General features: G+C 40.1%; 2 protein-coding genes across 2 annotated transcripts in view; one reads left to right on the top strand and one right to left on the bottom strand.

Annotated features, from left to right (window-relative positions):
- LOC138020117 (probable E3 SUMO-protein ligase RNF212) overlaps positions 1-6,842 on the top strand; it is a 7,472-nt gene extending 630 nt beyond the window's left edge. The window contains exons 4-14 of the mRNA XM_068867116.1: positions 43-99; positions 1,002-1,057; positions 1,583-1,704; positions 2,397-2,466; positions 2,600-2,636; positions 2,775-2,847; positions 3,473-3,557; positions 4,201-4,338; positions 5,030-5,145; positions 5,319-5,556; positions 6,815-6,842. Coding sequence (XP_068723217.1) covers positions 43-99; positions 1,002-1,057; positions 1,583-1,704; positions 2,397-2,466; positions 2,600-2,636; positions 2,775-2,847; positions 3,473-3,557; positions 4,201-4,338; positions 5,030-5,145; positions 5,319-5,556; positions 6,815-6,842 — 1,020 coding nt within the window. The remainder of the gene's footprint in view (positions 1-42; positions 100-1,001; positions 1,058-1,582; positions 1,705-2,396; positions 2,467-2,599; positions 2,637-2,774; positions 2,848-3,472; positions 3,558-4,200; positions 4,339-5,029; positions 5,146-5,318; positions 5,557-6,814) is intronic.
- A 17-nt stretch (positions 6,843-6,859) lies between these two features.
- LOC138020116 (TBC1 domain family member 31-like) overlaps positions 6,860-27,500 on the bottom strand; it is a 25,312-nt gene continuing 4,671 nt past the window's right edge. Inside the window, exons 5-25 of the mRNA XM_068867115.1 lie at positions 26,634-26,818; positions 26,162-26,291; positions 25,381-25,470; positions 24,834-24,944; positions 24,281-24,481; positions 23,642-23,721; positions 21,784-21,930; positions 19,555-19,688; positions 18,926-19,059; positions 17,262-17,441; positions 16,202-16,381; positions 14,994-15,046; positions 14,484-14,636; positions 12,620-12,755; positions 11,551-11,643; positions 10,508-10,648; positions 9,923-10,039; positions 9,748-9,825; positions 9,057-9,195; positions 7,650-7,778; positions 6,860-7,187 (exon numbers count right to left, since the gene is read on the bottom strand). Of these exons, the coding sequence (XP_068723216.1) occupies positions 7,048-7,187; positions 7,650-7,778; positions 9,057-9,195; positions 9,748-9,825; positions 9,923-10,039; positions 10,508-10,648; positions 11,551-11,643; positions 12,620-12,755; positions 14,484-14,636; positions 14,994-15,046; positions 16,202-16,381; positions 17,262-17,441; positions 18,926-19,059; positions 19,555-19,688; positions 21,784-21,930; positions 23,642-23,721; positions 24,281-24,481; positions 24,834-24,944; positions 25,381-25,470; positions 26,162-26,291; positions 26,634-26,818 (2,751 nt within the window). The 3' untranslated portion in view covers positions 6,860-7,047. The remainder of the gene's footprint in view (positions 7,188-7,649; positions 7,779-9,056; positions 9,196-9,747; positions 9,826-9,922; positions 10,040-10,507; positions 10,649-11,550; positions 11,644-12,619; positions 12,756-14,483; positions 14,637-14,993; positions 15,047-16,201; positions 16,382-17,261; positions 17,442-18,925; positions 19,060-19,554; positions 19,689-21,783; positions 21,931-23,641; positions 23,722-24,280; positions 24,482-24,833; positions 24,945-25,380; positions 25,471-26,161; positions 26,292-26,633; positions 26,819-27,500) is intronic.

Here is a 27,500-nt window from a genome sequence, read left to right on the forward strand (position 1 = left end):
ATCGAATGTTGCGAATCTTTTCACATTTTACCGAAAAAATAGGTTATGGAATTTCAGAAGAGCCACAGACAGCGATTGGCAGCAGCTAACGAGAAAAAGGTATAGTGGTTTTGGACGCATTTAACTTTTTTAACCTTCTGATATTCTTCTCCCTTTTTCCTCTTTAAAAGTCTGCAATCATTATCCTCATCATCATACAATGTACAGGGGCCGTAGAGTACATTTGAAAGTGGGGGGCTAAGTCTTGCTTTATGTACGAGTAGTCTTTGAGCAAGCCAAAAACACTGTATAGAAAAAGTAAGGGGAGTTTAGGGGGGCCTTCCCTCTCCGCGGCCCCTGTTGTATTTATGAAAGTCAAGTACACTACTACACGACTGATAAAACAACGCGAAAATGTATTTCGGCTGGCCAATACCAGCCTTCATTTCACCAGGTTTATTTGGAGATCTAACGAACGCTTGTAGCAATCATCAGGCACCTCTTAGGAAGGGGAAGCCCGCCTTTAGTTACTAGGGAGGAGCTAGGAGCCCGGCTAGCTCAGTCGGTAGATTATGAGACTCCTGGATCTTAGGGTCTTGGGTTTTAGCTTCACGTTGGGCAAAACGGACTTTTTTGGGGAGGCGGCGTTGTGTTCCGGGATCAAATCCCGATTTAGCCTCTGGTTTGGATTTGTTTCCGTCTGTACCGGATTAAATTCTACCACGCTTTGTCAATAAGCAACTGGTTGCCTCCTGCCAGTTGGCGTTCCTAATCATGTTTCTGGTAAGTTGTGGTTGTTAAAAGTGGGACTCCTGTGAACTAGCTTGATAGCTATGTGCACTTCCACTATGAACAAAACCTTTACATTCACAGACCAGAAAGATGATGGTAGCGGACCTTACAAATGGCTTTCAGAATTTGGTTAACTTTTCATTCAATCGAGTGTAACCTTGGACGTTATTCGTTATTTAGCATAAACACGTTTAACAGTAGTCCTTATTTAATTTTTTGATGCTGTGAAGGTTTTGGCAACTGAAATACTGCATCAGAAGATGTCGAGATTACAGGACCTCGAAAGGTAATTGACCCTCCATGTTATCTATCACCTCGTTTCGGTTTCGGTGTATATTTCGGTGTTGTATTGACTGAAGACAAAGACACTAAAAATTACCGGGGTGTTGCGATAGAGGCAAAATTGGTTTCATATTTGCCAGAATTAAAATTCTTTTTTGTAAAGCTAGGGCTGCGTCCAAGTGGGATCATATTGGTTGACCCGCTTACAGTATTTCAACCGTTTCAACCTGTTTGAAAAGACCGATAAAATTAAAAAATTAACTGAAAAGTCTTTTTTCTGATAGGCCTTAATTTGTCACTGAAGTTTCATCATTGCTGCAAAAAGCAATCAAGTGCAAGATCATCTAAAACTAGTTTATATTTTTTTGTGTAATTAATGAGATGTGTTAATGATATGGAACTCATTACGAGTTTAAACGTTAGACACAAAAAGAGCGACTTTGGTGATAATAACTGATCATCTCGTCGCATTCCTCTTTGATTCACCTTTTAATATTCTGATTCTGATAACATATGAAATCGGACGCAGGGAAATTGCGGTCCTACGGGAAGAAAACAGTCACTTGAGGAGGCTACTGGCCGGTAGTTCAAGCAGACCTGGTACACCTCATAACTATCGGAATTCGCCCGGAGTCACCCCAGTGAAAAGAGGTGAATTAAATTGCATCCAAACCACTCACTAGATAGTTTTGTTGGGATATAGAGATTCTTGCCAGAAACCGGAACTGCAAACACTTATGACATGACATTACGTGGTCTGTCATCCGGGAAACAAGAAAGAAAAACCAGTTTTTCTCTTTAGACTTGAATCGTTTAAATGCTAAACAATAATATTAATATGATTTGAACAATCACAAATCGAGTCTGGTCATTGCGTATTCCCGATATTAGTGAACCTGGGTAGCAGTTTCTTTTGCGCAGTTCTTTTTCCTAAACCTTTACCTAACAATGTAAAGTAACAACGATACCCTGTTTTAAGGGCAGCAAGTGTTGTCGGTAGTCCTTCACCAGAAATAACCTTCTCTGTTCCTTTTCCCTTGAGAGTAATCTTGAATTTTGATCGAAAGGAGATAGCCTGATTTAGTTTGCTGGGTGCCCTCTCACTAACAGTATCAAAGTCACGGTAGTTTTTACTTTCAGGGTTTTTTTTCGTTGGACATTGATACGAAACCCTTACCGTAGCTAATCCATCAAAAGAAAAGAAAATGCAGTGGCTCGTCAGGGACCCAACTAGGAACAACAAAATGACTGCTGGCGCTATTTCGTATTAGTTTTGTTATCAGTTACAACCCAGTAATTCTGTCTTTGCCACCTTAAAATCATCGGTGCTTTTTATATCTCAGGTCACACCCCATCCCCGACTGGCAGCCAGCATTCGTCTGCTTCACCTTACGGAAGAACCCCACCCAATAGGTAAATATTTGAAATGAAGGAGAATTTTCAAATTCTCTGATCAAGGGCTTGGATAACTCGTACCACTTTAAATAAAATGCTAGGGATGAGGTAGATTTATTTTATTTATTCAAGACGTTTCTCTTTCCAACAGCTCTCAAAAGGAAAATAAAGGTTCACATCAGTGGCAGGTATAGTGGAATTGATTGGTAAAGATTCAACATTGTTCGCTTATAGTATCTATAGCCCCGACGTTGTTAAAAATCAAGGCAAAATCGGGTATCTTAGTCTTCTCCTGGTACAACAAATTTTGATTGGTATCTTTTTAGAACCAGGTACCCCGCACTCCAGCTGGCCCAACAAGATTATCAGTGAGGACTCCACCTTGTAACGGTTATATGGGTATGTAATATTTTACAAAAAACTGTCATCAACAATTCACTAAATATAATAGAGTGGCTTTCAATTGAGTGTCGAAAGTAATTAGTGAATTACTTTGGTTTATGATTACTTCACTCAGTGATCGGTTCAAAGTTCTCGCGCCATTTTTTCAAACAATCAGAAGTGAAACTAAAACCAATCGTGGCTCGCGCGTGCACATTTTCCCGTGCTTTGTGTCGGCTACTTCTAATTACTTCGAGCAGTTTGATTGGTTTACCGGATTGTCTCCAACCTTTTTGATTGGCCAAAGTAATTACTTTGATTTTGGTTTTACGACACTCAATTGAAAACTGCTCTATAGCTCAACTTTTACTTTTCATCAGTGCCGTGGTTATATCCCGCTAACCACGTTACATTACTGTCTTTTGCTACTAAGACTATTGCTTTGTCAGCTAGTATAGTTATATATTTTCACCTCTTCCAGTTTCTTGATCTCTAGAGTGTAATCCTACCTTTTTTCTTACAATACGTTTTACATCGGAGCTATTCTTGCATACTGATATCTATGATTGCCCTTGCGTATAGGATTCCCAGAGGAAGATGCGGTGGCCTTATTCGTGTTTTTTATTTAATTTCTTCTTACAAGGAACTGTCAAAGGGACACCGTCACCAAACAAGCAACTCTCATCGCGTCCAGGTGCCGCTGGGGGAACACCAGGGTCTGTTTTAAGGTACACAAGCCCTCAAATACGAGACACTTTGTACCCCTTAGTGAAATCAGGGTTAAAACAAATAGGACCAGAAAAAGTCGCATAGCTGTTAAGGGAATAGAGGGCGGTCACGAACACAAGGCAGCTAAAAAAAAAAAGCAACAAATTTAAGCTGCCTTGTGTGCGAATTCGATTGCCCAAATCGGCTTATGTTGTACCGTATTCAAATCTCCTGGGAGATTCTTTGTGTATCGTATTTGCCGGATAATGATTGCGGTCGCATTCGGGTAGTCACTAGTATAAAATCAAGTTCCATTGTTCAGTGTTCCCCTAGGGATTCAAAACACCAGAGAGTTGACACTAGAATAGTGTCAACACCAGTGCTACACTGTGTTTCTCTCAAGTGTGACCGCAAACCATGTAGCATTCATATCAAACGATATGGAAATACCTGGAACAAAGCGTTTCATTCCCTAAGGGTTTGAATTGGGTACAACATTGAGTTAGTCGATTAGGTCTATTAGACTCTCGGCCGACAGGGTTGGCTTAATTGGGTCTGCCGCCGTCGAAAATTCAGTGAACAGAACTGTTCCAAAACGTCCTCGGTGAACGCAATCACAGCATTGTCGTATGTTAAATAAACTACTTTGTGTTGTCGTTTAAGGAGCCATCTTCAAGGTATGCATTTCAGCAGCACTGCTAACACCCCTGGAAATTATGAAGCGAAAACGCCTTCTAGCCTTGGGGCAACAGGAGCTCCATATTCGCCAATGCACTTGGGATCGCCAGCTTTATCCACAAGGTCAGTTTCCGTCTACCTCTGACAAGGGTTCGGATTTTAAAGAGGAAAAAGTTTGATGTCATCCAGGAGCTATCGCTTCACTTTCCGATTTGATGCTTCGGACCAAGGAATTACCATCATGCGATTGCATAAATCAATCGTTTCTCTTTTGTTCTCCGTGTTAGAAATCTTATTGGATTGTTTCATTTCTAAACTTAAAGGGGCAGTCACGTTATTTGAGGCGCCGAAATTCATTGTCTCAAAAACGCTTTGTATGACTGCAGACCGAAAAATGTTACATGAACTTTACTTTATGAAGAAACACATGGAGCATTAAAAGTTAAGGCGGATAGATCACACTGCTGAAACTTGGGTTGTCAGAAATGTTACGCGGGAGAGCTTTAGGTGGTTATTGATGATGCGTTTACCCAGTTTTATCCTAAGACAGTAAAACTACCGTGTTAGTGCTTCTTTAACCTCGTATGCTGGCCAAATAGCTTGAATGCACAATAATCCCGTAACTTCATTTGAGAATCAAAGGGTGTCGTTAAGATAGCTTCAGTAGTTTTTTACGATGCGTTAGTCGCCCGATGTCCCGCTGTGATGCCCGTTTTGTTTGTTGTTTGCATAATTGTGGACATTTTGATTCCTGATTAAAAGCGAATTTAAAAAAAATTATAACTGAAGATAATTCGCTTGATCGTGTTTTCAGATCGAGCACATCAAGTAACGGCAGACTGAGCAACAGATCACAGTACACCACTCCCTCGTCATCCCAAGTATCGTCACAAATCAGCTCCACCCCTCACAACACAGAACGCTGCAGTCGTATGTATCTCAAAGCTCACCTTGAATAATGGGTTTGGTGTTCTTCCCCACAATACCCACAAGACTGTTCGCAGTGTATACATCACTGAAGATCAGACTTGTAATTGTAAAACTCGTGGAGTGAGAGGTTTTTAAAACGACCTGACGTCTTTTTTCATTTTTTATTATGACAGAAGAGGGCGATGTGATGACGCCGGCATCCAGTCAGCTGGACCCTTGCAGACGACAAATACAGGTTTGGCTAAAGAGCTCATGTTTATTGCTGTGTATCTGCTCAATCAGAGAACAAGGTCTTCTCGTGGCATGCAACATACACAGGTCTAATTTTGATAAATTGCTTCTTTATCTTATGCTTGAAATGCAGCTAAGGTACCAACCACGATCAGCAGTTATAAACAAGCAGCCCTTCTTGTGAGTATGAACACATCACTATTATGGTCATTCACACCATTTTTGTTGAAGGGGGAAGGAAAACAGCTGCTTCTAATCGTTAAATCACTTTTGAGATTGTTGTTTCTCTCGGGCTGTTTCGGTGTTTCTACACGATTAGAATGGGGTAAAGTCCATCTGAAAAGCACTATTCTGTATTCAACCAACACTTGTTTTGGACTGGACTACTTATATCACTGATCACTAACCATTACTGCAGAGGTATACCCCCATTTTCTTTGCTTTGGGTTAGCTCAGTTCGGTCAGTACACAACAGGGCAATTTCGCTTTTGATTGCCCTGGAATCACCATTTTAAATTCATATGAAATCATGGAAGGCTCGATTCTTATGACAAGACAAACTATCAAATCCATTTACTAATTACATTTTTCACTTCGTCTCTCACTCCTTTAGCATACCACGATAAGTCTCCTCAGGGGGAATATCCTTGTCCCCGAAAGGACGTCAAATCCCGACTTGTAACGAGATCCCTCTTCGGCATGCTTTACTTTGTCAATAGCCCACTTTCGATACATTAAAATTCAGTCCTAAACAAAAAGCATCATCTCGAGGCTCTGGGGAATAAATACAAGGATTTGTACGAGTTTATTCCCCATATCCTCGAGATGATTCCTTTTGTTTGGGATTGATTTTAATATATCGAAAGTGGGCTCTATCTTTTATGAAAAAGAAAAAACCTGTGGGCTGAACAGGCATTTCAAACTGTGCTGTGTTGTATGATTGATTGATTGATTTGTTTATTAATCACTTTCGCAGCCACTGGCTGAATTACAGTGAAGGTCAACAATAAATTTATACACAAGAAAACAGTTCCATAATAAATTACTAAATCATAAATAATACTAATAGGTATATATATATTATCTCAATGTTATAAGGATATAACCAAGGACGAAGACTAGTTAATGAGCGCAGGCGCATATTTCACGCTGACAAGACCGCCAAAGCGGTCGGTTTTTGTCGCCATAGTGGTATGTGCTTTTGGTCTCAAATTATAGCGAGAGGACGGTCCGATGATCCGTGAATGTATAAGAGGGTGCAGGGGGTTCCCAGGAGTGATTTTGCTTACAAACTTGGCACATGCCACATCCCTGCGCTCCTCTAGGGTGGGAATCCCAGCCTTAGCCAACGCGCTTGCATATGGTAGGAAAGGAAATATGATTGCCAGAGCGCGCTTCTGAAAGATCATCCCAACCTCTCTGTCTTGTTTGGTTGCAGGACAACGCCCGTAATAACACCACGCTGAAAAAAGCGACGCCGCAGTGGATAAATAAATTATTTCTGGACAAAGACTCTTCAAAATTGTGCAAATGTCGACTTTTACAAAGGCCTGAAAGTTTCTTTAACTCAGTCGGTCTCTTATATTGAAACTTGACCATGATGCCTAGTCTTCCAATATGTACATATGCGTAAACATTAAAAAACAACTGGAATGATCCTCAAACTTCCGCTTATTGCTGTGTATTTCCCAAAACATGTGGAGGGCGATATTGTCTTCTGGCAGCGAGCCGCTTTCTAAGATCTCTAACCTCAGCCATTAGTTCAAGTTCACGTTTGTCAAACGTCCCTCGCTGACGTTCAATCGACGGTTCTGTGACATAAAACCAGCGATAAACTGAATTTTAAACAAAACTGATTAATTAACTTCACTGTTCTTTTTTTGGCCGCCTATCGCCTCCACTTTTCCCGGAGATGACGGGCGACCAAATAACTGTAGACTGAGTTATCAGGAATGGAACCTGAGCCGCACAAAACTCGTACTGAAGCACTAGAACAAATAAACATCAGGGCCCGGTTGTTCGAAAGCCGATTAACTTAATCCAGGATTAGTGTAAACTTTTGTTTCATGTTTTCAACTTTTTGGTCTAAGTTTCTTTCGTTTACTTTTGTTTTTCAAGATTGACTTTTTCTCATGTAAAGTTTTGCCAAATATCAGCGTTGAACAGCATTTAGGAGAAGAGAAATAAACTCCTTGGTTAATTTTTAATCTGGGATTAGCGTTAATCGGCTTTTGAACAACCGGGCCCAGGTATAACACCAGAGTGATAGTTACCATGAGAACTGCTTGGAGTTCCGCTTGTGTCCCAGTTTGTCGTTGAACTACTGTCTGTGTTAGTTGGTTGAAGGGAACTCAATGGTCTCCTAACTTCACCAGGGACTTGACGAATGTCTCTCAAACGTGCTGTGTCAAAAAAAAATTCATTTCTCTTTCTTAGATAAAACCTCTTTTTTCGTCGTTTGCGGCTATTACGGAATTAATACATATGGAATAATCGATCATCGTTGTGAACGTAACAGTATTCTGTTAATTCTGCTCCGATAGGAGTAACCGAACGATTTATCCAGTCTGGTCAAGACTAATCTGTGTGCTAGTTCTCTGGTAACCTGCGCAAGAAGTAAGAGTAATCGGAAAACAGAATACTAGGAAAAGCTTGTTCTAACTATTCCTAAACCAGAACGTGAAGGAAACGATTTTTTTCAAAACAACGCAGCGCATCAGAGCTTGTGGTCATTACACTTAAAAGCATGCAAAAGTTACATGACCACATGACCAAGGAAAAAGAGAATTTTTTCATTTCCATGCACGGCGCGTTGGCTTGACGCTCATCAGTTTTGTGCGACAATAGGCAGCGTCGCATTGAAGAGCTGGCCAAATTTCCATTTCTCGAGCTAGAGGTAAGAGGCGCTTTTTCTCCTTTTTGAGGAGGGAACATACTTCCCACACTAGAACACCTTCAAGTTGGCCTTTGAATTACTTTTTATGACCAAGAAACAGATACAACCTAATTTATTTGGGAAGGAACTGGTATTTTTTGTAACGGTGGAATCTGGTGTCTCAACTGAACACTTTTAAGTTAGTAAGGATGAACCGATACCGATAAAAAATATTAGATAGCAGCGATAACAAGGTCAGAGTGGAAAACATCGATACTAGCGGGAAGCATTGATGCTTTCGATACTGCAAGTGACCAGCACACAATTTGCCGCCCCTTGAGATTGCTATCTTTTTGATCACGTGGTCATCACCAATGGCGCAGTCGTGTCCACTGTGCAGTGGACCGTGGCATGTTATCGATATTTTGGTCTTGTATCAAAATTGGAAAGGAGTCGTTTCGTTGAGTGTTCTCCGTTGCGTTATTAAGCAGGAAAACGCTCTCATTAATAAAACTTCGACTAGTTTATCTGTCTGCGTGGTTGATTCAACCACGAAGTACTGAATTACAACTGACAAGAAATGTGGCATGGTTATCAGCGGATCACGTGACTTGCCGGTTAACTTAAAGAGAAAAAAAAGTCAGTATCGTTTCGATCCAAAAACGGTAGCGATCAACAATTGGCCATATTCATATTCTCACGGTTGCGTTGGAAACGAACATGAGGGAGAGGCGCCACACGAGCCTTCATCGCATGTTCGTTCCAGTCTAACCGTGACAACACGAATTAGGTCTATTGAACTTACAGAAGGACTCAGAATCGTCACCGCTTGTCTTATGCCCACGAGAAAGAGCGTTTAACAGGCGCATGCGCCTTCTATCTTCCTCAGCAGCCAGAGCTTTCTGATGTCTTAATACAGACTGTTTCACAGCTACTGTGTCATTCTGAAAATATAAAATGATGAGTACTTTAGTCGCCAATGCAACCAGCATTTTGGGTGTCACAGCGCAAACAGCATTGCCGAAAACTAGTAGTGTTTTGTAGAATTCAACAAAAACACATTTTTTAACAGTCACTGATTTAAAAAGAAAATTAGATACTATTGCAATAGACATGTCTATGAATTTTCGCCCGTGAAGGTATATGAAATTAATTTAACATGAGATTTCAAAAAAGCCTGGAATCTTAAAGATGCCTTTTGAAAGTGTCCAAATTTGTGACATGGCGAAGTTCCCTACGGTCTTAATGCAGCCACCAAGAAGCTATATCATCAGATTGTGGCGCGTTTAGACTGTACTAACACACCTCTTGAACTTAAATTGTATGGTAGCGATTTACAGCTGTGAGCTCAGTTACCGCGTGGATGCACTTAGGGAAACTCCTTTTCGTATTAATCAAAATGGCCCCCTCTATCTCTCTTTTGTTTCCAACTACGCAGAGTAAATATTTTCCGGCTTATTTCGGAGGGACAGATAGTAAAACAAACAGACAAATACCTCTTTGTTCCTCAGGTCATGGACAAGCGACTGGACCTCATTTTCTCTTTCTTTGTTATCCAAAACGTGCTGAGCGACCTAAGATGTCAAAGAAAAGTCAAGAAACAAGATCAGATGTCAATAGGACTCATCAAACAGACAGGACAATGTAATGCCAAAACTCCCTTATACTCACTCTAACTTCGTCCAGTTCTCTGTTAAGATCTTCCAGTCTGTTTCTTAGCTCAAACTCTCCCTCCATATCAATATCGGCATGTTTCTGTTGCGCCTTGGATAACTCTTCTTGAGATATCTGTCGACAAGCACCATTAAGAGTTGAGAGAGGTATGGTCGTTGGTTTTTTAATAGGAAATCATTACATTACAAGGGAGAAAATCAGGTTCGTAAGCAAGCGAGAAAGGGAACTGCCACGTGTTTAACGAAAAGAGCTTGTCACTCCAACCTGGTTCACATCCGCACCCCTTTTGCTGGGGCCCTCCTGTTGGAATCAGCTGCATTAGTTGCCTCAGGGTAGAACTGGTACAAAAAGTTACAGCGAAAATCTTTGCCTATACGCGCCTCGATTGCACGGTCGTTCCAGTCCAACCGTGAGAGTAAAAACAGGATATTTAAAAACTGACGCGCTTATACCTACCAATCACCACTTTCGTGTTGCCCCGTCATAAGCAGACAAGAGCAACTGCGAATTTCCCGCCAGTTAAGCTTCAGCAGTGGGCTGCAAGTCCCGCCACTCGTAGGGAAATGCATGTGAGCAACTTACCCTTTGAGAATCAATGTCAACCTCTTGCACTGCATCCATGGTTCTTTTAAACACCTGACTTTCTAATTCTTGTTGTTTCCGATGAATCGTTTGCTCAGCACGCTGCTTGAACGACGATTGTAGTTCATCGCGAATTAAGTCCTGTGTTGTTTTAAGAAAGACAACGTTCATTCAGTCGTAAGCTGGATTGTAAAGAATGCACACAAGGTCGGTGCAGCTGGAGCATGGGATGAAACCGTCCTCATTGTCTCGAATCCTGCTATACGCTTCATTTTCACATGTGGAAAGGCTTATACAGCCAATCAGAATGGCGCACAGCTATTTCACATGTGGAAGTATAACCAATCAACGATAGCGTAAAGGCGTTTCCATGCCAATCACTCGTGCATCTCGTGCAAATCGTACTTTGTTATTGAATTAAATTAAATTTGCATTTGGTTCTATTGTTAGTGAGTTTTGTTTCTAATTTGCGTTCAGAAAACTATTTCAATGAAAATTCTCGTCTTATGTGTAATAAACAGTTCACGACATAGAAAGTGCTTTGTACAGGGTTTTATTCACTCGTTGTTTGTGTCAAAAGCCCTCACTCGCTCGTTCCTTCGCTCGTTCGGGTTTTTGACACAAACAACTCGTGAATAAAACCCCGTACCCCGCACTTTCTATGACGTAAACTATATTTACGGCCGCCAAGAATTTGCTTCAAGTCTTCAACTGCACTTTGACAAAAGACAGGGCAATTTCATTTGGACGATCACACTGAAACGTAGGCAGTCAAATTCAAGTTGAAGCAGATACACGGTTTATGAAAAACATCAAAGCATAGTTAGTAAAGGGACTGGGTCAGCCAAATACATTATAACACAACCCCCTCGCAACCGGAAGTATATGTCTCCCAATAAATTTGTTTTATTGGTTTTACTACCAAGGACTTGTTTACTGTTTGCATTTGTTGCAATGACTCAGAGCTGGAGAGAAAATGCAGGCTGAGAAAGTGATTGCTGACATTGGCGCCGTCGTCGTGTCCATGACAACAGACTGCTTACCTGTTGAAGCATTTCTTTCTGTGCTTGAAGTTCCAATGCTTTTATTTCAGCATCTTCAATGGCAGTTCTTGTTTCTTGCTCTCTGAGTAGGGCCTGGTAGCAACGAAAACAAAAGCATACAACACCTGTCATGTTTCAGCTCAAAGTTCAAGGGGAAAGTAAAGAGGGGAAAACACGCGTGAGACGAGAGGATAAATACGTAACTACAGAGTGAGAACACATCGTGGCTTATTTACATTAAAGTGGACTCCTATACCACCCCCACTGACGAGTAAAATCGCCCGGCGTTAGACAAAGTCATTAAAAATCTATTAAGGATGGTGCCAACTATTGTTATTGCGCATACGTTCTGCGCATCTCGAGATACTCGGATTTCCAATAGGTAGTGCTTATTAATACAGGGATATTTTTTGCGCGGTTCAAAACTATGTGGAGAAAGTAGAACTTAACAAGTGCTCTTAGTATCCAAAGAGAAAATTTGGGGTAACCATGCATTTTTCAGAGGTAATTAAGCTTCAATTTGGAAAGGAACGCTATACATTGCTTTGTACTTTAAAGCTTTCTACAAATATTACTAATATCTTCGAAAAATGCGTGGTTAACCCCAATTTTCTTTTGGGATTTCAATAACACTTGTTTAAGATCTGCTTTTCCCGAATATTCAGTAAGCCCCGCAAAAATACCTTTGGATTAGCAGGCACCGTCCTTAAGTCTCATTCCTAGGAGTCAATGGGTTAAAATAATAATAATAAAAAAAGAGGTTTTAAACATTCGAAGCGGAGCAACAAGTTTGTAGAAAAAAAAAACGCAAAAGGGCAGTAGAAGACTGCGGACCGATACAGCAATCGCATAAAAGGAACAATGACAATATCACAAAACAATTTCATGCACATAATTTTACTTGCCAAAGAACGCTTTTATCATTACTGAATTTGAATTTTGAGAAACTTCCATGAAACTTGGAACTTTTTGACACAGCGAATTTCAACTCTTACAAACTTTATTTCTTAAAAAAACACGGGTTGATGGTGTGTAACATTTCTGGAGCCAAGTGTTTGTATTCACTGACCTTTCGTTCTATCTCGTCATCAAGGCGTTGAAGCTCAGTCTCTTTCAAAGTCTGCTGATGATGCATGAAGCGCCTGCGAACGGCGTCCAAAAGCTGCAGTTCCCGCAAGTGGATTTCTCTTTTCATTGCCTGCAGTCTGAAAAACGTGAAGCAAATCATTTGGAACGGTTTTCACCGAAGCAGTTGAGAAATAACAGCGATGATGATCTCTTCGCTTAATGACTGGCCAAGGAACGCGGGTCATTATCATATCGTTCTTTAACGCGGATTTTAGAGTACTGAGCTTGGTGTAGCTAATATCTCCGAGCATGTACCCTCCCAAAACCATAATATACTACAGAGGACAGACCACTGACAACACCCGGCACTCCGTGGCCCACTCTTTGCGAATAGTGACAGTGTTCTTTTACGTCCCACAGGGTTATGAATATTGAATGGCTCCACTAACTATGATGGCTGTGAGGCGGAGCCTAGGGTCTAGCGTTCTTACCCGAAGAAGACTGGAGAGTCTAACCATTTGCAGATGTCATTAGAAAGGCAGCACTTTCTCCTCAGTTATTTAGACCCTGAGTGTTGTTCAGGCCGGAGTTTTGATCCCGCGACCCCCGCACAGTAGTACGATGCTCAACCAATTAAGCCAACCGGGTCGGCGGGTCACTTTCTAAGCCAATCAGAGCCAAGGCATTAGGCATTTTGGAGTTTGCTATTTAACCTTCTTCTTTACATATATGTTATGGTTCAAAATCAGACTAGATCAATTTTGATTTTTCCTATGTTTCAGATTATGATAATGAATATTAGACGAAGAAAAATGAAAATTGAACTGGTTTGAAAAATTTTAAAACAAGAAAAAGTTTGGACCGCAACATATACACGAGCGAACTCACTGTGATTTCCACTAGTTCTACTTTTCATATCCATGAAGACTAATTTTTATAGGAGGACTTTGCACTTTAACCAGTTTTCATTGAAATGAACACTCCGAAATGGGCGTTGCGGAAAGTAGAACTCAATTCTACTTTCCGCAACGGTTTCTGCAACTGGTATCGCAACGTTTTTGGCCGTTGCAAGGCACATTACATTGGGCAATGATTCGTGCAACTTGTCTCGCAATGGCGTTGCGAGACAAATTGCAGCGCCTTTCACGAGATATGTCCAGGTTTGACCCTAATTAGATGCACGCGGATTTCAATAAGCGTCACGAAGTGTCTCCTTGCTCTTCTAGCCAACTTCAACATCACTTGTGTCTCAGAATACAGACAATTTCTGTCACAAAGTGTCCCCCAAATGCTGCTCTTTAAGTGAAGATTAACTGCTGCATTTACCCAAAGCTAAAAATAACGCTAACCTTTACCCTTACCTTATTGTTGAAAATAGGTAGCAAATGCTTAGACTTAAAGGGACACTTTGTGTTGGATGTCAAAATTGGGCGTGCATCTAATTAGGGTCAAACCTGGACATAAGTGGAGACGCCTTTAAGCTCGGCTTTGTACCCCAGCAAGCAAGACTACATCTCCATATGATCTCCGAATTGTAGAATGGGAAAGTGCTACAGGGTAACACCAAAAAAATCTGACGGAGTTATTCTTATCTTATTTTTTATCTTTCTAACATTACGTTTCATTTATTCTGAAAAATCATTCCATTCATCTCTTGCGGGATATACCTTGAACTCGTCGCAATTGACCTGCTCCAAGATGGCCTGGTAGCTCAGTTGGTAGAGCAGTGCAGATCAACCGCACCGGCGGTCATGGGTTCGAATCTCGTTCAAACCTGGACTTTTTCTGCTTTTTTTTTTGCAATTACTTAAGTGGCTTATCTAACTGCGATGATCTTTCTAACTATTATTTTCAAGCAAACAAACCTGCTTCTCTGATCTGTTAGTTTTTGTTCCTCCTGTCCAATCATCCATCTCCTCTGGTTTTCTGCATCGATCATCAGTTCCTGCTGGCGATAGAATGCTTCCTCTTCCTGTTGCCTCTGAGCGGCTACTTCTTTCATCTCCTGCGCTAGTTGCCTTAACAGAGATCAAGGAGAGTTTAGGCTTCGTGTTCAGACGAGGTTCGGGATGCCTTGTAGGATACAGAGCGGTTATTAATTGAGAGCAAAAATAAAGTTTGCGATCAGCATCGTTACGAATTACTACGCTTGGTGATTGGCTTCAAAGTCTCGCGAAAGTCACAAAGATATTACTTCTTATTGGTTTTGAGGTCGTTCTGTGCAGCGCCATTTTCAGCGGTGCAGATATTGCATGGTTATTGAGTGGATATTGTGCTCAAAAGGAAAAAAAAATCTTTCTTCGTCCCTAACAAAACCGTAAACTAGAAGCCTGCGAAGCAGGTGTTTAAACTACAGTAAACTGTTTCTTGTCTACCTTTGCCTTAAATATTCCAGTTCCTCTTGACGGATTCGCTCCCTTTCTTGGACCTGTAATGACAAAAGCAAACGTTTTCTCGAAGGTAATTACTTCCGCTGTTTCGTTGAGAAAGGCGGAAACTCTTTTTATTAATTGGACAAAGGAAACTACTTTAGAGTGGGTGGGGTGAAGGGGAAGGGGGGAGGGTAGACGGGGGATGAAAGAATGGCTAAGCATGAAAAAAAAAATCTAGTAACATTATTATTGTAAATAACCTACTGAACTGACTTAACTTCCCTCCGAATAAGGAACTCGAGCAAACACCGGCGCTTTCTAAATGAATGTTACGGGTCAACTCATGAAGGTCGAGGTCGAGGCACGCGACAGAAAGTTCCAAGAAGCTAAATAAATCCAGACAACGGGTTATGACCAAAAACTAACTAATCACAAGAGGGAAAGATAGACGCGTTTCAATTTTTTTCAAATGTCCTTTTGGTGAATTAAGAAATGGAATAAACTCTTTTGCAGTGCCTCTCGAAAATAACAAGCAAGCTATCATATCACCATCATATCATTATTATATCTTTATTTACTCTCGGATTTTAGAGTAGCTTTCTGTATCTTGGAGCGTCTCTCGACCATGGTATGCCTGCCACAGAGGACAGACCAAATCACCGGAACTCCATGCATACCCTACTACTACGTGTGGGGGTTCTTTTACGTCCCACAGTGTCATGAACATTGGTGGTCTACCGTTATCGTCCTTATCCGAGAAGACCAAAGAGTCTAACCACCTGCAGATGTTCTTACACAGGCAGAACTTTCTCCTCAATGATTCATAGACCCTGAGTGTTGGCCCGGCCGGAGTTTTGATCCCGCAACCTCCCTCACAGTGGTCCGCTGTTCAACAAGTAGGTGGTAAAAAGGTAACAGATAATGATAAGTTATCAGACGTCAACGTGGACAAGTCTTGGGACACTTGGGCACAAATTGTTAAAAAAGTTATCACTACGTACAACCTTCTTGCCCTTTGGACGTTTAGTGAGCTTTAGGTCGGTTGAAATTATAATTTTTTTCCCAGGAGAGGGGAGCGTTGAACCTTGATGGCCCATAGAAACGGCAATTTTTCATAAACTTGAAGAAACCGTGCTTACAGTAAGCGTTGTTTTCTTTCGGTAGCGAAAATGCCCGGCCCAAACACCAGATCAGAGTAACTAAGAACACACCTGATAATCGACAATAAATTTGGGGTACTTGTTGAAGATGGGGTATTGTCCTTTTGTGAGTGGTGCAAATGGTTCCAACATTCTTTTGGGATTCGCTTCAGCTGGAGTACTATCTTGCAAACGATAAGCTTCACGTACCACTGCGCCAACATCAACGGCATTGCGGTTATGAAAGAAGTACTGAGGATCAAAAAGGGTACCCTTATTTTTTTTAACCACACAAGTCTACATGTATGGCAGAGAAACAACAATGGAAATGAACCATTGTTAATGGTGCTATAATTATGGGCTCGGGACGAGTAAGGTAAATTCTAATGTTTACAATAGGGCTTAGTATTGGTTGGCCTTGGAAGATCCTTTCAGATCAAGCTTGCAATTAACATAACTTTCTCAATGGAAAAAAACTGTCTTTTCGGAGGTGCGGTGCAAGGCGGTGGGTTGGGGTAGAGGGTTGCAAACCAACGAAGTACCCAAATACCTCAAAAAAGGCCACTTTTCGTGATAGGTTTGTCAAACCTGAGTTTTCAAGAGCTATCCTTTTTGGAGGCATTGTTTTGGGACTACTAAATTACCGATGGATATAAAAAACACTGCCAGGCAAAGGCATGGCAAGGTACAAGGCATGTACAAGGTACATGCCACAGCCGGCTGTCAAGTTACTTGGTGCACTTCCATTAATTGAACCTTTTTTATTATCCATCTATGATCCATCATGCACTAAAGAAAACGACCTTCATCACAATTTTCGGAAAAAGCTGTTGAAAATGGAGCAGGGAAATGAAAACGCATGAAGCTATATAAAAGTACTCGCCCTTCCTCCAAATCACAGTGCAAGTGCCTAGCAAAGCCATTGCTTACGTCATGCCTCGTGCGCCTCGATTAAATTGCATTTAATTGTATTTAAACAATCCCTCTTTCCACTCAAAGCAATTACAATGAGAAGAAGCGCTGCAACTGCGTGGACCAATTGCCTCACCCCTCCCCCAAGAAGAGAAGATGCATACCCTAATGCTCTCTAACATTTTGATCTCTTGATCAACGGCAAGGCGTTAATTCTAACCTGAAAGTCCTCTTTTCTTGTACACTGGAGCAGGACCTTGCGCGAGACAATAACATAGGCGACCACAACAAACAGAAGGAATGAAGGGTGGTTGGAAAAGATGTTGTCCCAAGCTCTTAACCATTCATCTTTGGTAAATACTTCAGACAATAGAGTCTGAAGCAATGGCCAGGCGTAAACCTAAAGGGGGAAATGTCGAACAGAAGCCGTTAGCTCAAATGTATAATATTACTGTAAGGAGAAGCGTAAAGTTTGTCTGGAAATCTCTCTTACATACTTCTGGGTAAATTGAGACAAAAACCTCCGGGAAAGCATCTCCCATAGGACTTACATTTCTTTGAAAATTGTACTGGGAGCTGCATTAAAACAAAGCCGGAAATAAAAACCAGACAGACTTAAATGAGAAAGGAAAGCTTACATCAGTTATTTGGATGCCATTTCTCGCCATTTGCAAAGTAATACAGCTGGCCATCGGATTCTAGATCCCGAACAGTTGATCCCGGATCCCGAGTAGTGGATTTCGGATTTCAAAGTCACTGGTTCCGCCAAAATGGATCCTGGATTCCATCGAAATCTGTGGATTCCATACAATGGATTCCAGATTCCATGCTCTGGATTCCGGATTCCAAAACCTCAAATTTGCTGGATTCCGGATTCCTTCACATCGGGCAACATTTAAAATGGCGTCAACCCAGCCTTGAACAATATGCGGTAATTGTTGGGTCACTAAACAGACTAGAGTCAGGCTCACAAATAGCTGCAAATCAAACCATCCCACATCGAAATAAATCAAATTTTAATCCATCATCGTGTTATCATAAGGTACTGTGCAGACCACATGCCAAAGTTTGCTGACAGCTTTCACCCAACAATCAAATTTACATGCGAAAGGTCGTCTGATAGCATTGATTTCCTCAACAAGGAAGTTTCAAATGTCCGCGTTTCGCCAGCAGCGGTAATTTACTTGATGTTCGAATACATTTTAAGCCTACAGAACTTTCCAAAAAACGAACTTCTCTGTCAGCGTTAAGAAGGGATTCATCAAACTGGGTCTTTTGACAGCAAACCCAGTTGAAGAGAGTTTCCGAGTCGAGTCACTCAAACAGAACTTTCATACTCGATTACTAAACTGAGCGAAGCTACGCTCAAAAACTCATCACAACCACAATGGCTAAGGGCTAAGGCCAATTTCTCATCAACGAACGGGGTTTAAAAAACGAAAACTACGACATCAAACGTACTGTTGCCACGGTGTTGTTAAAAAAGGTACGAAATAATTTAAAATGCCATGGCAGAAAAATTACTGGTTTTCAATGGGGTCAATGCCTTCAAGTTTTAAATGTGAACAATCTGTTGGTTCGGTAAGGGAATGTGGACTTTGGACTTCGGACTACGGAGTTGAACTGGATATTGACCAAGATTTTGTAAGATAAAAAATCCCTGAAACACTGTGAATTTTAAAGATATCGGCTAAAGTTCCATCGAACGAAGTGTAGGCTACCAATAGCCTCTTGTTCACTAATGGAAAGCAAATATTCTCACTACTCTAACCACACAGCAAAACGTTAGGTAAAGAAACGAAAGTCATGGAATAGAATTTCAATTTTTTAAAGGCATTTTCAACCAGCCCGCAAATATTGTGAGGCTTGATGCAGTTTTCTTACCTGTGTTGTGACATCACATTGTACAAAATGCTGAATCAGTCTTTTGTCATGATGAACTAACACATTCTCCACCATACCAAGAATATTGACAGGAGGGTTGGGGAAAAACTCAAACCAATGGTGACACCAGTTGGCTGGCCAGGAAAGAAAACACAACACCATCACTGGTTTAATAATGGTAATTTCATTGCAGGGAATGTTTTTTCAATGTAAATGTATGCTCAACCTCCTCTAAGGCCTGTTCCTTAGAAACCAAGATAACTTTTCAGGTCAAAGGCCACTTGTATAAATTATCCATCTTTTTGGAAAAAAGCTGGTCCACCTTGCTTGAAATTTCGTTAACACCAACCATCATCAAATACATCTACCATAACAACCTTAATCTGACACTCTTTAACCCAAAGAATTTATGGAAAGAAAGAAAATTTTCGGTAATGCTACAGTTAATGCATGACAAATGCAGTGAAAAACATTCTTGATAAATTCTGCAACTGCATAAATAACCAACAGAAAAACAAAAAAACAAATGCACAATATCATAGAATGTTAGTTACAAAAAGATTATTGTTGATGCGAGTCTGACCACAAGTACAACGTAAAGTGAGTCATATGATTTTTACTTCACTTACTCAGAATTGTGGCTATCATTTCAAAGCAAATCAGCTGATTGTTCTGGAAAAGTTTAATGAATGGAAAGGACAAGAGTGCCAGGTAATCCACCTCACCAAATATGGCTGACCAGTGAGCAAGGGCTGATAATGTTCTGCAGTTAATTTATAAAGGAGAAAAAAGCGAGATATAAATAATAAATTATACTGTATACATGTAAGTGAAAATGTATTGTAAATTAAAGAAGCATTTCTTGTGACAACTTCCGAAAATCTGAAACTGCGATACACCGAAAGAAGAACAAGGAAAATGTCATGGGGGAATTCATCTCAACATAATAGATTTAACCAAGCCTAAAAGTGGAGCTCCCTCGTTATTTATTCTTACTGCCTGTAGGGTTAGTGGAAATAAAAGGTTTCGATTTGTCCGCGTTTTGATGTTTCCAGTTGCTGCTTTAATAATTAAGTCATTTTCTTTGCTTTCTTCTTTAGAAAAATTCATTGCCTAACTAGTGAATTCCATGGTACATTTTACGCTAAAAACCGATGTTGCATGAATCACGAAGCGATGAGTACGGTATTGGTTTTTTCGAGTGAAATTTACTTCAGAATTCACCAGTTTGGCATTGTTTTTTTCTTGAACCACATGAGTTTTAAAAGAAAACAAGCACACCCTCAGCGAGCGAATGGAAAAGGAAAAAAGCCATTTCAGAGTCAACTGTAAATAGCCAGCGAACAGGAATCACGCTAAAATTAAAAGCCATTATGGAAAAAACTTTGTCAGTTGAAGGTCAAAAAAGAGTTTTACTGAATCAGATGTACTTAATTCCACTTTATCTCTGAAAACACGCCAAGTTAGCTTGGAACAAGAATTGGCAAAATACGGCAAGGCAACCAAGAAAGGACGAAATTCAAACAAGATCTGCTCCAACACTTAAATACTGTAACCTTTACTGGTGCTTTACACAAAATTTTGAAAACACAAGCTAGTAAAATTACCCCCTAATTTTAAGAGAACTCATTGCGATTACGTGTTTATAACATAAGGGCAAAATTTTCTCGTCACTGTCGAGGCACATCGAAAACTAGTCGGGCAAACGGATTAAAAAGCACTTGTTCGATAGCATTTTAGAGCAAAACAAAGAAACAAATCAACTCTTTCTCCAAAAGAGTACAGATAATTGTCATTTAATTCCAGTTGACAATAAAAATTCGATTTTCATTCCTGAACAAAGGAAAAACCGATTAAACCACTTATTGAAAATAACACCAGTTTAGTGTCCAAGGAAAGAATTTGTGGAGTAACTTCTTCTACTAAGTATGATCGAGCTATTACTGGTATTCTGTTTTGTTGTTGTTCTCTTTTGCTCTCCTTTCGTTTCTGTTCTAGTCATAGGTCCTCCAGGCATCATGTAACCTTATCCGAGCTTCTAAAGATATGCCAAAAATTGGAATACAAAGAAAAAGGCAGCTCCAAGCAAATTAAAAATAAACACTCGGCTTTAAGTTTATATCCCTCGGATGCTTGATTTGAATAACTGCGTACGTGTAGCTGCCAGTGTGGACCACAGCTATCATGATATGTGAAACTGGATTGAAATCAGCGAAAAATGCAGAAAGAAAACATTTTCCAAACCATTTTCCACCTGAACACGAAAAGCGTTGACTGTGTAAGAATTATAGTTGACGTAGGATGGCTGTGTAGCCGCGTTGAGCCACAGAAAGCGTGCTAAAAATGATGCCTCGCTTACAGTATGTTTAGGTGAGTTAACCTGGGTTGAGCCTGCAATCCAATGGAAAACTAGCACCTGGTCAGCAGTCAACTTCCAAAAAAACAGCTGACCTCGGTGAGCTCTAAGCTTGAGCGATATAGTCATGTGATACTGGTCAATGGATAACTTGTTTTGACAGGTGTCAATTGATCAAAACATCCATGTCAGAGATGTAAACTAGCATGATACTGGTCACATTGGTATACATTGAGGGGTGGACAGATGGACGTATGTACAGACGGTTGATGACGTCATGACGCAATGACGCGTTAGTACCATATTTTCTTAACTATGGTGCTCCGTGCTCCGTGCGACATTCGAATGCTAGTTGGATGAGTCCCTACATGTAGGCAGGGACGAAACAATTTTACCTGTAGTAAATAATGATCTTGCAATGCCTGTACTCATCTTTTCTATTCCTTCCCTTTTCTAACAATCTTGGATCAATTAATGACAAGCAAAAAATTCTCATGGTTACCTCTGCAAAACCCGCAACAGTTTTCTGCTTTTGATTGGATATTCCTCATGCAGCATTGCAAAGGCATTATGAGTTCCTTTGTCCACCAGACTACTGAATGCTGCATGGTTTTCAGGAAGTTTAAGAAGTGATCGCCATATAAACATTCTGTGAAATCAAATTTAAAGTTGGGTCAATCTAGAGTGCACTGGCTAGACCCAAACAATGAGCCTTTCACCTCTAAACCAGCCTCCAATGACAAGTAGAATAATTTGGCATTAGACAGAGCAAAATCTATATGTCTCACTTTTTAATAGGAAAGAAAAGGGTTAAAGTTTTTAAGTAGACATAGACGTTCTTAACCCTGTCACCCAGAACTGAACCCCAGTGACAAGTAAAATCTTCTGGAATTTGACAGAGCAAAATCTCTTGACTGAGGGAGAGAAGAGCTCAGGGGAACACTGAAACGAGGTCTCTTCTCATTGGTTTTTGTGAAGAACAATCAAAAGTGTCTCTAATTCAAGGCTGCTGCCTAATGGCTGCCCAGTCACCTGGGGCACCTTACTTGCAAGTGCGGGTGACTAAATTTCTGAAATATGGGTAGCCCGAATGGGTGCCTAACTTATCACAAGGTGATTGATTCATCCTCACTTAATTCTGGGCTCTTGAAAAGATGATTCGGGCTACTAACTTTTAATGTTGGAAGCTTTGGCTCCCCAAAAATTTCTTAGGCAGCAGCCTTGCTAATTAAATAATTGGCGCATTCATGTTAGCAGGAGGAGTGAGCAGGCGCCATAAGGTTCCAATAGCCAATTTTTGGCTATAAGAACCCTACGACACATGTTCTCCCACATAGAGTTTCCCAGAGCTTTGGGTTGATCCGAGGCTCTGGTGTCGAGAATGTCTGGGGAAAGGAAAGCAAAAACAGTTAAGGGGAGTTCAGATACATGTATGTCCAGAAGTGATTAATCAGATGCACATAGATTTCAATAAGCATTACGACGTGTCTCCTTGCTCTTTTCCTAACTTCAACATCACTCATGTCTCGGAATACAAATACAGGCAATTAACATCACAAAGTGTCCCCCAAATTCAGCTCTTCAAGTCAAGATAAACAGCTGCATTTACCCTAGGCTAAAAATAATGCTAATCTTTGACCTTAGGTATCTCGTTGTCTGAAATAGGTAGCAAATGCTTAGACTGAAAGGGACACTTCATGTTGGATGTCAAAATTGGGCATACATCTAATTAGGGTCAATCTTGGACATTTGGGGTGCAGGGATGGCACAGTGGTGAGAGCATTCGCCTCCCACCAATGTGGCCCAGGTTCGTTTCCCAGACTTGGCATCATACATGGGTTGAGTTTGTTGGTTCTCTACTCTGCACCGAGAGGTTTTTCCCCGGGTACTCTGGTTTTCCCCTCTCCTCAAAAACCACCATTTGATTTTGTACCGAACTTGTGGGTATACTAAAATCTTGCACTCACAGTAGACGCATATTCGTCTACTTCGTACTTTAATGTTTCTTGGGTGCTCACTTGCAAATCAATTCTCCCCAAATCAATATAAAAAACTCCTTATCGATGTCTTAAGTTACATGTGTCAAAATCACATCTGGTAGTGATGTAAACTAAGGTGACGACTGTTCTTACAGGACTGTATAAATTATCTTTTAGTTAATTTTTTGATTTTAGTTTACGGTGTCCCTACTTAGCGTGCGCCAGTGCTATAACGATTAGACACTTAGGTAAAGTTCCTTTCCTTTCCTTTTCTTTACCTGTAATCACAGTTTATCAAAAGAACCTCAAAATCAATTTATTAAACTACAGCTGTACTGTAGGCAAGAGCCATTACAGTAAGGTAGAACAAAGGATAGATACCTGTATTTAGCTGGATACTCTCCATACCCTTGAAGAATTGACTTCAGCCTTGCTTGATTGAGGCCTTCTGGTAGCTCAGTCTCAGGTCATTAAACAAATTTTCAAATAAGAGACAATTAACAAGCAGCTATGAAAACCTTATTATGCCAACTTTCCAATACATCATGACTGTAAAAGTAAACATAACATGTGTGTCTTCTGTACCTACCCCACCTCACCCCAAATTACTTCTCTGTAAACTCAAACAATGACATGGAGGTCAATAATCACAGCCTAAAATCATCACACCTTCAAGTGAGAGAAACAATGACAACAACGGCTCTATGCATAACTGGTGTGAAGGATGTACTGTAATTTTGTCCAATTATCGTCACCAAATTGTGAGCAGTAAATAGCACCTCCTAACTTCTCGAAAGAATGGTAATGTGATGGAAAGAAACCTACATGTAATTAAAAATAAAAAGTCATTTTTCTCCATCTGTTTTGAATCCCATTGACTTCAATTTTTGCTTAGGAGTCCTAGGCAAAATTGAGGTAATGTTGCCAACTGAAGGTCCTGCCTCTATGCAAGCTATGAAATAAAATTTGTAATTAAGGCATTCACTTTCAGGGTAATTTTTAGCAATGTACATGTAATACCTCTAATCCAGAGTCTGAACTGCTCCAGGAAGCAGATACATCGACAGTCTGAGCATGAGGTTTGATAGTGGATTTTGCTTTGTTCCTTTTTGTTGTTCCTCCGACCTTTGTCATATTGCTCCCAAGTGATTTGCCAGGTTTGACACTTTGACGAGAGGCAGGCCGTTCTTCCCAAACAGTTTTCACGAGTGGTGGAGGGGGCTGCAGTATGGAGAAAACCTCTTTTAGGACCTCGTTATCATGAGAACATTTAATTACTGTTAAGTACTACTAACTATGGACAGATGTGGTATTGTGTGCCAAACTAAGTTTTACTCGATGTTCTCTAACTTGTGTCTCTCAAGAGAAGGCTACAATGTCTCTCAGCACAAGACTGTATTTCAAATGGTGTTTAATTAGTGAGCTACAGTGTAGAGTAATCCCTTTTGAGTAGAGAATCATCCAAAATGAAATTCTTAAGTTTCGCAGATCCTTCTGGCCAATAAATTAAGAAAGGATTTTACATTGCATGACCCTTAACTACAATAAATGTATGAAGTCTTGTATTGTATACCTTGGAGAAATGTTGCGAGATTGCAGGAACACTGTACACATTGATGTTGCCATTGTCCATCACAGCTGCCACATAACGACCATTTGAACTGATACTGAAGTTATTAATCATCTATTAAGTAAAAATACAGCATTGTACAGCGTTGACATCGGCAAATTAGCCAATCAGATTGCGAGATTAAAAGCAATTGTGGTAAAATTGGAGATTTAACTATGCTTAAAACTTAGGCACTGAGTGATCAGAATCTTTGCAGACATTATTTTTCACATTTTGTATTTGTTAACACTATACAGAAGTTTTCTCACGGAAGGCATCATGCTATGTACAAAATAATTGACAACAAACTTCTATATAGTGTTAACAATACACAATGTGAAACATAATTTCTGCAAAGATTCTGATCACTCAGTGCTTGAGTCTTAATTAATAGCCCAACATGCATTATACACATAACACAGGACATTCATTTACCGGATTATGAGTACAAGTTGGTTTGTGTATGTAGAATCCAAACACTTGTTAATAATTAATATTGACTGCACAGCACCTGATCAGAACCTCCAATATCAAACAACTGTTTGCAAGCATGGATGTCAATAAAACGCAGCAAACCATCTTGAGACAACACACCTAGGGTCTGGAAAAGAGTTGCACTTGTTTAATATTAATTATTTATTTGCAAAGGACTTTCTCATCAGGGCCCGGTTGTTCAAAAGCCGATTAACGCTAATCCCAGATTAAAAATTAACCAAGGAGTTTATTACTCCACTACTAAATGCTGTTCAACGTTGATATTTGACAAAACTTTACACACTGTACATTAGAAGAAGTCAATCTTGAAAAACAAAAATAAGCAAAACAACCTTTCACCAAAAGGTTGAAAACATGAAACAAAAGTTTACGCTAATCTTGGATTAAGCTAATCGGCTTTCGAACAACCGGGCCCATATCTGAGAAGTTAGAGATAAATAATATTTTTGGTTGGTTGAAGGGCTGTACACATACATGTAGTAACAAGCAGCAACAGGTGTCTTATTCTTTTTTTTGTTTCACTACAAAAATTAATGCTCCTTAATGTTTTGGCTAATTTCAAGCAAAAAATATACAGGCTGGAGTACAAGGTTATCAAACAAATGGACTTTGGGTACTTTAGGATTAAAAGAACTTTTGCTGGGTACAATTTGTGAGTAAAAAAAAAAACTGGGTGTTCAGATGATAAAATGTAATAACATTATTGTCTCCTTCTTCAGTAGCTGTTATCATTAAATAAAGTAACTATTTTCCTTCTTTCCTGATAACAGGATGAGATGCCACTTTTCAGTTGTTACCTGACTAGCCCCTCCATCAAAACTGTTATTTAAAAACTCCAACTGTCTCACAAGTCGAACTCGAGCAGGAAGCTGGATAACATGAAGGAGACGCTTGTTTTCAAGGTTCCACACATGAAGAAAACGAGACCTAAAACACATTGAATTAGTATTAGAGACACAAACTAAGACATTTCTATCTTTCATTTTCACAGGAAATGGAGTATGAAAACTGATTGAGATCTTTGTAAATTTCGCACATCATGAAGAAAGTTGAGATGACAATGATCAAATCTTTAACATTTTGAACTTATCAACTCTTTGGTGAGATTAAAATTCATTTGTATTGCCCTACATACACTGGGAGTAGCCAGTGCAAAAGGCACAAATAATACTCCAGACCTGTAGTATATAATAATGAACGAAATTATTTCCTAACACTAACATACAGTCAATGAAGGAAGGATTGGAGTTCATAAGACTTGACACCAACCTTCCACCAGCCACTAACAGCCGGCCATCTTGGGGAGTGGTCAGAGCTCTGTAATGCGGGGGTTTGCTTTCCTCTGGTGGAACTGGCAATTGAAACTTACACTTCAGTGTTTCTGAATCCCAAACAAACAAACTATCGTCTTTAAAACAGGTTACAATGGCGTTACTCAGCGGCAAGAAAAGAACCTGAAAAATAGTAACAAAGTCATCACAGTCTGTTTACTCCAAGCAGAACCTCAACATGATACTTGTAGGACCATGTGTATGCAACAGATGTAGACTCTTGCATGTACAGTACCGGTATGTACATGTACATGTACATGTATGTTAATTATGATCACAAAAACAACTGTAGCAGAGTTGTAGAAGTTTTTATTTGGCAGTTTTTTGTCATGGTTTCTTGCCATCACAAGAAAGAGTTTTTACCCATTGGCCCCTGAAGGGTTCGCCGCTGCCAAGTAAAATTTAATTATCTGGCATTGGACAGAGGAAAATCTTTAAGTGTCCATTTTGGAAGGCAAACGGTTATTAAATAGGGAAAAAAACAATCCTGCTAATGTGCAGTATGTTATTGTCTGCAAAACAAAGCATTAAATACATGTAATTATTGTTTGGATGAGGACTACTGAGTCTCATTTAGTGCAACATGACAAAGAAAATGAGTCTGATGACCTCATAATCAAAATGGTGTATTGTTAGTGAGTCTGGTGCTCAAATAAACGAGACTACACAACAAGTTTTATTACAAAGTTCCTGACTGTTGGTTTTTTTTTGGCATACATGTAGTGACTTCTCTTTTATTCTGGATCTGTGTTAGGACTCAAACTAAATATCACTACAATTTGTACTCCTTCAAGCTACATGTAAT

Source organism: Montipora capricornis, chromosome 10 (genome assembly GCF_036669925.1).
Source record: "Montipora capricornis isolate CH-2021 chromosome 10, ASM3666992v2, whole genome shotgun sequence".
Lineage (NCBI taxonomy): Eukaryota > Metazoa > Cnidaria > Anthozoa > Scleractinia > Acroporidae > Montipora > Montipora capricornis.